Genomic DNA, 11,920 nt, shown 5'->3' on the forward strand with positions numbered 1-11,920 from the left:
TTAATTTACGTGGGGTGTCCGGGCCAGCTTGCGCGTACCACGACTAATCCCCACGGCCCACTGAACACCCTGCAAACCCAGTAGGCATGTAAGGCACCGCGGGGGTGACAGGCGTGCACACCAGGACTCGAACCCATGTGCAATGGAAGGAGCTTGGCTCCTGCCACCGCTAGGCCAAGCCGCTAGGCCAAGTTATTTCTTTCTTGTGAAGTGAAATCTATATACCTTTTATTGTGATCTATCTCTAACTAAAACAACTCCAAATACAGTCCCAAATTATATTACATATATTCATAGTCACTACACACACACATATATATATATAACTGATTTTTCGGCTGAGATTCATTTAAAGTTTTTAATATCAAGTTATTGATACAGTATTTCTCAACCTATAAAAAATCAATGAAAATTTTCATCCCAGCATGAACTATAATATCAATTTCTCATTTTTAACAATTATTTAAAGCTAATTAATTTTAATAGCATGCATGGATATCTTTTACGAGTAGTTATGCTTAAACTATGTATACAGCTAATAATAATTTAACTTAATAATAACATCCTAAATTATATCATACATAAGTAATTAAGTTAAATATTACAATTCTTCATGTAAAATCATATCATAATAAAACATTAATTCTTTCAATTCTTTCAATTATATCATTTATTTAATAAAATTATCTATTCATGTATTTATTTTTTAATTTAAAGGTGTGATATATCTGAAAAAACATAATCACATTAACCATAATTACAAATTACATATTTTGATAAATAAATAATTACCGAAAGAATACCAAATTACAATTCAATAAATTATTCAACATATACAACCATTTTAAATAAATTATTAAGTTACTTCAAGATTTTTAATGCCTGCATGATGTATCTGCGTACAAAAAGTTTTCTTACTACTTATTAGATCTTGCTATCTTTTTTGTACCAACACAATTTAATGCCCACAAGAAATACCCTATAAATCCTATAAAAGTACCAGGAGACTTGCAAGACGAAGGCATTCATTATTTTTACGGGAATGACAAAATAATCATACATTATGGTGATGAACAGAAAAATGTAAAAGGATCTATAATGAATCTCCATCCTAATGACAAAATTATCATAATGAATCTATTATGTTAATGGATTATAGGATCCCAATGGAAACAAAGGCCGTGTCAGAAGTTATTTTCAATGGGCCATTCAATTAAATTAAATGAACTCTCAAGACATGCTTAAAGTAAAAAAAAAAAATCAAACATAAGAAAACGTGACAAGTAATTGTTTCGGTACACTTAGATTTCAATATGGTTGATTGACTTTACAGAAAGAGCGAATATTTCTCAAGTCAATACGAAATAACTAAGAAAAACAATATTGCGAAGACTTAAAATTAAAGAGGATAAAAGGGTTAAATGATCGAGGCTTCCAAGTATAGGTCAGCAAAATGCACGGATATTCATGAACAGAAGTGAAGTGAAATATTGAAAAAACTCCAGATAAAAATTTGTTTTTCTATTAGCTGCGATTATAGGCCAAGAAGTGGTCTTGAATTATTATTATTTTTGCACAGGCTTAATTATTTCTGAAATAAAAGTCTCTCTCGAGGAGGAAAAGTCTTTCCGATGCTTCACCTTCACCCAATAAGCAAGAAAAATATAAGAATAAATTGTGAAAAAAATAAAATATTGAGTATAAGAAATTATCCATCATTAACATTTAATGGTGGAAATATTGGTGTTTATCATTGGTTATAGTGTCTATCATATCATGAATCAAGTAATTTGTAAATATTAGAGAGACATTAGCTAAAAATAATTATTAATCAAGAAATTGGACATGTAATTTGCATAGTACATGTTGCCTGTTGCATAGCTACCATTATCTAAAAACAAGTGTAGTTGTCTGGGTTGGGGTTTTTGTGGCTCGATCCAAACAGCAACGAGGCAACAAAGTTGTTGCAGTTTGGGTCAAGGCCCAAGCAGCAACAAAGTACTCAAACGACAACAAATGTTTTTTTAACCGTTCACCGTCGGAAAGTAAAAATAATAATAATTAAACTCTTAAAATTTATTATAATATTTAAGAGAATAAATGTGATCGGGGAATAGTGCCCTTTTTCTTAGGAAACTAACAACTGAAATATGCAATATTTTTCAATGGTCGAGGACTAGTAAAATATAAAATAAAACACTACAATTGAAATATGCATTTAAATCATTTAATTCTTAGGTGACACCTCTCGACTCCATCTTAGTTTGTCTGAATAAAAAAAAACGCCAGCATGATATATCAGCTTTATCTATGTGAACAATATTCCATAAATATTGAAATGATTTAAATGCTTTAAGAAATAGAAGTAAAATATATATGAAAATAAAAACAAAAGCGTTATTTATATATAACGCTTTGCCTAATTGACACGTCTGGAGGAAGAAATCAATGTTGAACTTCTCATCTCCTTATAATGATCCATACCAGGATTGACGAGCTTTCTATTAATAGAGCGCCTCCAAACTCTCAATTGGAAAATACACACACACATACCAAGAGGGCGGGGTTTGTTTTGGGAATGCTGTAAATTTAAGTAATATAACTCAACATAAATTGATTTATTTGATGGGTTTTAAAAAAAAAACTTGGGTGACTTTTTTCATTTTCAAAAATTAATATTGAATGAAATAATAAAAAAATAAAACAAAAAATAAAATAGAACAACGAGCCATGTAAATTTTTTAAACTAATAATTCGGGATATTAGATAAAAATATTATCCATAAAAAAATAATAGAATTCAATTCCCAACAATTAATTATCATTATTATTATAACAATTGTTATTCTCATTATCATTATTATTATTACTAATATTTTTATCATTATTACAATTACCACCATTACTATTATTAACAGTAAATAATATTATAACCATTATCAATATTATTATCGTGATCACTATAATTGTTATCGATGTTACTATCATTGTTGCTATTGTTATTATTTATACTATTATTATAATTCTTTTCACCATCACAATAATTAATATTTAAATTCTTATCATTATTATTATCATTGCTATTATTGTTACAACCACATTTATTATTGTTTTTGTTGTTACAATCACAATTACTATCAATTATTATTATTGTTGTTATTGTTGTTATTACTATTACTACTATTGTTATTGTTATTATTAATATTTTCAACACAACCATCATAGTTATTACTATCATTACCACCGTCGTCATAATTATTAATATTATAACCACTACAACCATTATAATAAATTATTATTATTATTGTTGTTGTTGAAATAAAAAAAATCATAAACTTATTTTTTAATAATAAAATAATAAAATATAAAATTTTGTCAAAAGAACAAGCAAAATAAACAACAAATCGAACGAAAAATGACTAAACTACAAATATTATCACTGTTAAAAAAAACATAAATTTAATTTGAAAGATAAGATTAAAATTTATAAAAAAAATTGAAAAAGGAGTTAAGGAAAAAAAATAAATCAAAAGTAAAAAAACTGAATTGAAAAACACAATATACACAAACTAGAATTAAAAAGATGAATTGTAGACAAACAAAACTCAAACGAAAGAGAAAAAAACCAAAATAAAAGGGATGGATTTTGAAACACTAACAAAAAATAAAGATGGATTCAAGAGGATAAAACTATAAAAGAGATAAAAATAAAATATGAAATTAAAATAATGAAGACTAAAATAAAAACAAAATATATGAGAAATTATACTTAAATAACAAAATTGAAGAAAAAAACCCTTTATAAAAGGAACAAGGATACAATAAGAAATTCAAATAACGAGGACTTAAATTGAAAAACAACAAATAAATAGGATAATTTTGTACTTTAATTGTCGGGAAAGAGAAAATAAAATAAAAAATTAATCATTGACTTCAATCCAACTACTATATGCTTATATGCACCACGTCATGTGAAAGAGGACATAATAGCAAATTTAAAAAGATAACAGATAGCTAGATTTGATCACTGGGTGGCATCAAATACATCGCTTAAATATCACGGATGCCACCATACATATCAATGATTTTTTAATTAAAAAATAAAATATGAAAATACTAAAACACTCCTTATAAAACACTTCTTATGGTCATCTTAATTATATGAAATACCCATGTAAAAATAATAAAATATCCTCTTAGAAAAATCTTATTTTTTGTATTATCTAATGTTAAAATCATTATTTTGCCATGTATGAAAATTGAAAAAACCTTGAAACACTCTTGTCTAGCAACTTGAGTCGTTTTTATCTCAAGGGGAAATAATTATTTTTATTATTATAAAGATTATGAAAAGCCTTTGATCAAGAATTCTTAATTTTATTGAATTCAAGATAATTTTTTTTTATCATGTTAAATTTTTTTAAAAATATAGACATCCCCAAATAATATTTTAATGCCTACCGAGCTAAAGAAAAAGACCAAAACAGCTCAGGTCAAAGGTTTAAATTTTAGTTACTAAAGAATAAAAAAATAATTATACCATCTCGTAGAGCTATATTGAAATCTCTAATAATTTAACTTTTGTTAATATCTCATATTCAAAAGATTATTTTATTAAAATGATTAGATGATGTTTTATGGCTAAAAATTAATTTATTGAAGTTTTTATAATATTTTTAAAATAATTTTAGATGAAAATAACTTATAGATAAAAAACTCAAATCTCCATTTTCTAGTAGAGAAAATGAATTAACGGATGTTTCTAAATTATATGACATGAAATAATTTTATTTTTTAATTTTAAAATACCCTTACACATGAAAGAATATAATTTAGTTTTCTTATAAAATCAAAATCTTTTTTAAACAAATTTTAGTGTTCGTGAAATTTAAAACTTTTATCTTTTAAAATACTTGAAATAAAGAGATTTTTTTATTATATCCTTATATATATCACTGCCAATTTTAAAACGATTTTTTTTTTCTACCTGGATGGAAAAATATAATGATATAATATAACAGACATGATGAAAAAATAATACATTTTGAAAACTTTGATAACTCTATAAAGACAGAATAATTTAGTTGAGAGAGTGCTATTAGAAATTGATGGAGTAGCATCATCAATGCCTTTTCTTACGAAGCCCAGAAGCGAAACGAAGTAGTTTACATAGACCCAAAAGGCCATGATCTTCGGGCCCTAACCTTCTTTCTTCACGAAACGGCGGCGGTAGCCAGAAGCCAGAAGCCAGGCAGGCGTGTAAAACTTTTTTTTTTTTTCTGTATGGATTTTTCAAGCACCACCGCTGTTTCCCAAACTATCTAGCATTTGGAAATTCATAGCCATGAAGATGGTTGAGAAGAAGAGAAAATCGAGAGACGTTAAGAAACATGATAGACCACCAAAATTTAACAAAACGTCCAAATTCAATAAAAAATCCGGCAAGAGAACGGACGAGAAGAGGCGGACCGGTCCTCGCTTGCCTCAAGCTCTACGGAAAGAGCTCGATCGAGTTAACCCTAATGATCAGTACAGCAGCGAAGAAGATGACGATGAAGGTGTTCGCAACGACGTTTATGAATACGAAGAAGGAGTTCCTGAAGAGGAATCCAAGAAGAACCGCCGCTTTGATTCCATTGAGAATTACGAGTATCAGTTACCTGAGGATTTTGAGGTTTCTAGCTCTGCCTCTCTATTTATAGCATAGCTTGTTTATAAATTAATTTTATTTTAATTAATCGAAGTGAATTATAGTTTGACTGCTGAATTTTAAAATTTAGAAGAGTGATTTTTTTTTTCTGGAGTGTCTTCGGATGGTGTTCTAGTTCTTGACGGTCTTGACGGCATCTGAATTTGCTATGCTGATTGTTGTTTTTTTATATGATTTTTTGTTAATGTAGGACGAGAATGTTGTTTCGGATGACGACGACAATGATTTCGATGGTGTTGAAAATAAGATAGCTGGCCGGGATAGTAAAAGGGGAGATCTTGATAAACTTGGTGATGATGTTGAAGATGAAGATGCAGATGACGAAAGACATCTGAGGATGCTGCAAGGAATCACTGGGATGCCAAGCCAGGCCTTTGAAGGTATCACTTCTACTTCTCGAGATTAGTTGGGTGCATGGCATGCTTTTCATTTACAATGCATGCTTACTTATCTACCAATGAAGTTAGTGCACTTGAACCTGAAGTATGTTTACATATCTCTAACATCTTATGGGTATATTCAGAGATGGAAACATGAATTATGTTTAGGGGATAATATTCGAGAGCAGAACATTCTTCTTCTTCATGCTTTTGAAGTTATTTTTCGTGGTTCTAGTTGTGTATGAGTAGATGTCCTTGTTTTTGCATCCATTTATGGGTTAAATTGTTTCGTATATTGGGCAACGGATAGAAACTTAATCAAGGTAAGAGCATGGACTTATTTTCACCTCATATGCTTGCCTTCTTAACATATTGATGTAAAATTGTGAGTCTTGCTATGCGCTAGCACCATGATTAGAAATTGCAGAGATGAAATCATGAACATTTTCTTAGGTGCCATAAATATATTTGCTGACATGTTCTAGAAGTTGCATGTCTGCTGCATTGTTGTTTAGTAATTAGGGGTTTGAGTGGTGCCTAATCCTATGTTGTTCCCAGGCCGCAAGAAGAACAAAGTTGTTGTATCCGAGGGATATCCAGAATCTGAGTATAATCCTACCCGTGACATTCTAGATGGTGATGGCCGCATTTCTATTGAAGACCTTATGGAAAGCATTCAAGGAAAACCTGGATATAGAGAGCTTCTTAATATAACTCGTCAAGTGGAGAAAAAGGGAAAGCTGCTTCAAGCTCCACTTCCCAAGGAAGATCGAGACAGGTTGGAAAGGAAAGCTGCTTATGAGCTATCGAAGAAAGATATTACAAAATGGGAGCCCTTGGTCAAGAGGAATAGGGAGACCCCTACCATTATTTTTGACAAAGATACAGATTTGGGGTTTTCAACTGTAGGGGCAATAGCTTCTGAATTTGAGCCTAGAACTGAGTTTGAGAAGAAAATGTCTTCATTAGTTCATGATGACAAGGTTGCGACAGCTCATAAAGAAGATGGCTCAAAGCTTCTCGAATTAAATAAGGTATGGAGGCCATAAATATTCTTTAGTTGATTCAATCTAGCATCTTAATATTTTCCGTTTGCAGTTCATCTATGCCTTCTGTGTTCTTTCTGGTTACCTGTGGTTTTGCAGTTTTCTTGCCATAATGCAGTCTTCTTTTACTTGATTTAGCAAAATCTCTCCTCTAAGCTACTTCATCTTCTGGACGTGATTGAGTTTATTTCTCGACTATTTTTGTTCAATGTTTTGAACTTTAAACAAGATTTTATACTTTCAAGTGCAAGAAAAATGATGAAAAAGAAGAAGCAAGGCAACTGATTTTTGATTCAAATGTTTCTGAATTAGGTTGATCTTCTGTCTTTAAAAGCAAAGATTCGATGCTTTGAATATGTTATTCATTTGTTTGAATATTCTTCTTTTTCTCAATCAGCGAAGAGATTCTAAAGCTAACCATTGTTTATGAGAACAGTAGGGGAAAAAAGGGATGCTGGGAGGAGAATGGGCTGAGTATCTTCACAATTTTTATTTTATTTTTAGCTTTGAGAAACCAGTTGTCATAGTTTTGGTGCTTGTGTCTGCAAATTGTTTTTCTCACCAGGCTTACTTCATACATATTGATTCTTGGATTGCAGTCTTCTTTATTTCATTGCAAAACTGAATGTTTTCTTCCTCTTCTTCTTTTTTTCTTGTATGATGCCTGGAAGATATCCCTTGAAGATTATGTAAACAACCGAAATCATATTGCGAAAATGCGCAGCCTTCTTTTCCGCCATGAAGTGAAGATGAAACGTGTCAAGAAGATAAAATCAAAAACATACCATCGGTTGTTGAAGAAAGAAAGATTGAAAGGATCTGTAGGAATGCCGATGGATGCAGAAGAAGCCAAAGAACTGGCAATGAAGCAAGAGTTCAAACGTGCAGAGGTGATTGGTCATTTTCTACATATTTAATAGTACCTTCTGAAAATCAATCTGTTTATGACCCTAAAATTCTTAGCATAATTAAAGAAACCTTCAAATTCTTTATTGTTATCTTTGACATAATTAATAAACTATCAAAATTTTGATAGTCTTTTCAAAAAAGTTCTGAAAATCAATCCCTCATGTCCCCAAAATATTCAATGAAACCACAAATTTTACTCTTATCTCTACCCTACACATGTGATGCAGGAACGCATGACCTTAAGGCACAAAAACCAATCAAAATGGGCACAACGTATTGTTAAGCGTGGTTTGGATGCCCAAGATGAAGGTACTCGAGCTGCTATGGCTGAACAACTCCATCAGCATGCTCTTTTGACTAGGAAAATGAAAACTATGAAGGACAGCAGCAGCAGCGATGACAGCAGCGATGAGGAAGATAGCGAAAATGAAGGTGGTTCAGACCAGGATGAGGCATCTAAGTTACTAGCAAAAGCAAGAGATAAGACAATGCAAGTATTAGAAGGAGATGATGAAGTGCCTGATTCAGGAGTTCTTTCTTTACCTTTCATGGTAATGTCTGCTTTTTATCTGCTTCGCTTCTTTAAACTGATGTCCTTGTTACTTTCCCCTCCCCCCCTTGCTCCTCTCTTTCCAGGGAGAAATCTCAATGGTTTACCTAAAAATGATACTCTTCCGCTCATTCCTTTTCTACCTAGATTTCTCTGTGAATCGCACAAGTAAATTTTGTATCTTTTCTCATCTTTTTTTTTTTTAATTTGCTTTGGTATAGAAACGGGCGTTGAAGAAAAAGAAGGAAGCAGCTGATGCAGAAGCTAGGCTTACTATTCAAGATTTTGAATTGTCAATGAAGCAGATGGAGGACACAGATGAGGCAGAAAATTCAAAAACAGGCACTGTGAGTGGTAGAAGGGTGTTTGGTGCGTCTAAGATGCAGGTTAAAGAACCAAAAAATAAAATCAGATCAAGCAGTATTTTTAGTGATAGTGAAGCTGAGTTGGAAGCTGAAGAAGACATTGATGTTGGTTTAGGCAGAACAGATGGTATGCAAAATAATATTAATGTCAACTCTGTTTTGCTTGATGTAGATGCCAGCATTCCTGAAGATTCTGTTTTGAAGGTAATGGGATTTTGGTTTCTTTCCTGCCCATATTGAAATCGATATCTGTTTGCTTAGGTTGCCAAATTGAAATAAAATGTTTAATCTTTCTCAGGTTTCTGAAATTGTTAGAGATCCAGGTCACAAGAAGACATATGAAGTTTCTATACTACAATCAGATGCATGGAAAAAGGTAATGATGCCTTCTTTTTGTAAAACTGTCTCTGTTCTTCCACGTGGATAGATAAGGTAACCTGAGAATAGACTGCACATAACTAGCAGATGAGTAGCAGTTGTCCAAATGAAGTGGACACCAATGGAAAAAGGTCTCGGAAAGTTGTTGAACCTGCTATACATAATCAAGATGTAGAATTAAAGGTATGACCGCATCCTTTGCACTCTGCTTTCTTCTTATGATTGGCCATTTCTTACTTTTCCCGCCTCTCTTGAACTGTGAAGGAAGAAGGGGAGGATAGTGATGCGGATAGTGAAGGACAGATGGTTGATGGGATTTTATCTCCAGGGCACATATCATCTTACAAGCTTCCTTCCCAAGCAGAGCTTATACGTGAAGCTTTTGCCGGAGATGATGTGCAAGCAGAATTTAGCAAGGATAAAGAGGAAATTATAAATGAAGAAAATCCTGAACCTGAAAAACCTGTTCAACTTCCTGGCTGGGGCCAATGGACTTGTGTACAAAAAAAGAAAGGTTTGCCTTCATGGGTTTTGGAAGAGCACAAAAATGCAAAGAGAAAAAGGGAAGAGGCTCTTAGGAAAAGGAAGGATGCGCATCTAAAAAATGTTATTGTCTCTGAGAAGTTGGATAAAAAGGTTAGTGATGCCTGTTTATGATTCGCTAGGCATCTTTTTCTGAGGTCCCTTGTTTAACCTTGCATCATGATGATGGATATGAAAATCATTATCTTTAAGTTACTTTAAATTCTGACTAAGAAGCTTTTAGTTGAAGAGGAGGATTATTTTTCAGATTGTAATGTTGACGAAGTTGAAATGCTACTTGTTTTTTAAAAAATATTGTTTGTGAAAAGCGGTTGTAGATCAAAGATTGTTTTCTTGTTCTTGTATCGAAGTAATTGTTTGCTAGCTTGGGTTTGGGTTGCTGTTTTGTGAAACATCAAGCACTGAAGATTTGAAATAGCAATTTCAAAGTGTTGTTTATCTTGTAGGTCCAAATATTTTGGTAGTTGTCGTGGTGGTTAATAAATCTGTCTCTCTTTGGATTTTGCAGGCAGAAAAATTGTTTTCAGGAACATTGCCTTACCCGTTCACATCAAAGGAAGTTTTTGAACAAAGTATTCGCATGCCTATTGGACCTGAATTCAATCCTGCAACAGCTGTCAGAGCTCTTAATCGACCTGAAGTGAGTTATTTTCTCACAAGTTCACGTTCCTTTATATGATCAAATTTGATTTTCCATTTTTCGATGTGGAAGGTTCTTGTTTTATAAAAAATCTCGCTTGCTAAAATGCATTATAATTTTTGGATGTCTCGTACAGTATTGTGCTTTCCCAATTTCTCCGGGATGCTTTATTATTTTGCACACACTTATTCTCTTACCTGGAATGCATCCTATGCAGGTGGTGAAAAAACAAGGGCTGATTATTCAACCAATCAACTATGAAGATGTGGATCCACATGAAAGAGGGGAGGAGCATAGAGGAAGTGGACAGAAACAAAGACAGAATCAAAGGATAATTCGAAGCCAAGGCAGAGTAAAGGCAGTAGTGGCAAAGTCATAGACAAGGAAAAGAAAACTGAGGGTGTTTCAACTCTCGCTGCTTTCTGTAGGCTGAAACTTTTGCAGTCCCTCTGTCCTGGATTTTTGGGTAGAGCCCCTGTATTTGCCAATTTTTAGGAGGCATGGAGTTTGGTATCATTAAATTTGAGGCAGTTCGAGGTAAGCTCTTAGCGGGCGTTAAATTAAGAGATCTGGCAAGCCAAGTTAGACGTGGGGAAATTTCTTTGATATTCTTGCTATAATAATATTTATTGTATTATTTCATTAATGGTTAGGATTTTTAGGTTTTGAGAGATTTAAAAAGAGTTGAAGATATAATTTGGTAAATCAAACAATTTTTAATTGAATTGAAATTTTAATAGAATATTATGAAGGTTTTATTTTTTATCGAGTTAAATTTTTATAATAATTTGGAACAATAAAGGTGTTCAAATAAGATTTAGAAGTTATTGTCCGAGATTGTTTTTATTTACCTTGTTGTATTTATATTTTTTTTCTATTTAGATTAGAATGTTTAGTTTAATTACTATTCTACTTTTTATAAATCTTATTATTAGATAGATTTTATTAATTAGGAATCCTTTAGGACTAGTATAAGTACGAATGTAGTTTATTTTGAGAAAAAAAGACCATTATTTAGATTTTTAATAAAACACTAAAGGATTTTTTTTTTTTTAATTTCTCTATAGCTTAGATCTTCAATTTTATGACTTGAGAACTATGGTTTTTATCTATTTTATATGTTGTGTTAATTGGTATCAGAGCATGTTGATCTTTTTAATGGATAAAGATGGTAGCAACCTACTCTATGATATAGAAGTGAAGGCTTTTTGAGATGCTGTGCGGGCTCAGGAGAAACTAGATTGTTTAGAATAGAGATTTGATAGTTTGGAGCACATCATAACAGGAGAAACTAGATTGTTTAGAATAGAGATTTGATAGTTTGGAGCACATCTTAACAGATCTTGTTTAATTGATCTGTTTAATTAATGGATAACACAAACACGGATTGTGAAAAGAAG

General features: G+C 31.9%; 1 protein-coding gene across 1 annotated transcript; it reads left to right on the plus strand.

Annotated features, from left to right (window-relative positions):
- Nucleotides 1-5,160: 5,160 nt before the first annotated feature.
- On the plus strand, nucleotides 5,161-11,191 carry LOC105131982 (uncharacterized protein C57A7.06-like). The gene is made up of 11 exons (XM_011035215.1): nucleotides 5,161-5,673; nucleotides 5,900-6,089; nucleotides 6,648-7,123; nucleotides 7,807-8,025; nucleotides 8,272-8,595; nucleotides 8,816-9,163; nucleotides 9,258-9,335; nucleotides 9,425-9,520; nucleotides 9,602-9,973; nucleotides 10,389-10,520; nucleotides 10,738-11,191. The coding sequence occupies exons 1-11, from the start codon at nucleotides 5,344-5,346 to the stop codon at nucleotides 10,897-10,899; spliced, it is 2,727 nt and encodes a 908-aa protein (XP_011033517.1). The 5' UTR covers nucleotides 5,161-5,343; the 3' UTR covers nucleotides 10,900-11,191.
- The last annotated feature ends 729 nt before the right edge of the window (nucleotides 11,192-11,920 follow it).

The sequence above is a fragment of the Populus euphratica genome, unplaced genomic scaffold (genome assembly GCF_000495115.2).
Source record: "Populus euphratica unplaced genomic scaffold, PopEup_1.0 scaffold26.1, whole genome shotgun sequence".
Lineage (NCBI taxonomy): Eukaryota > Viridiplantae > Streptophyta > Magnoliopsida > Malpighiales > Salicaceae > Populus > Populus euphratica.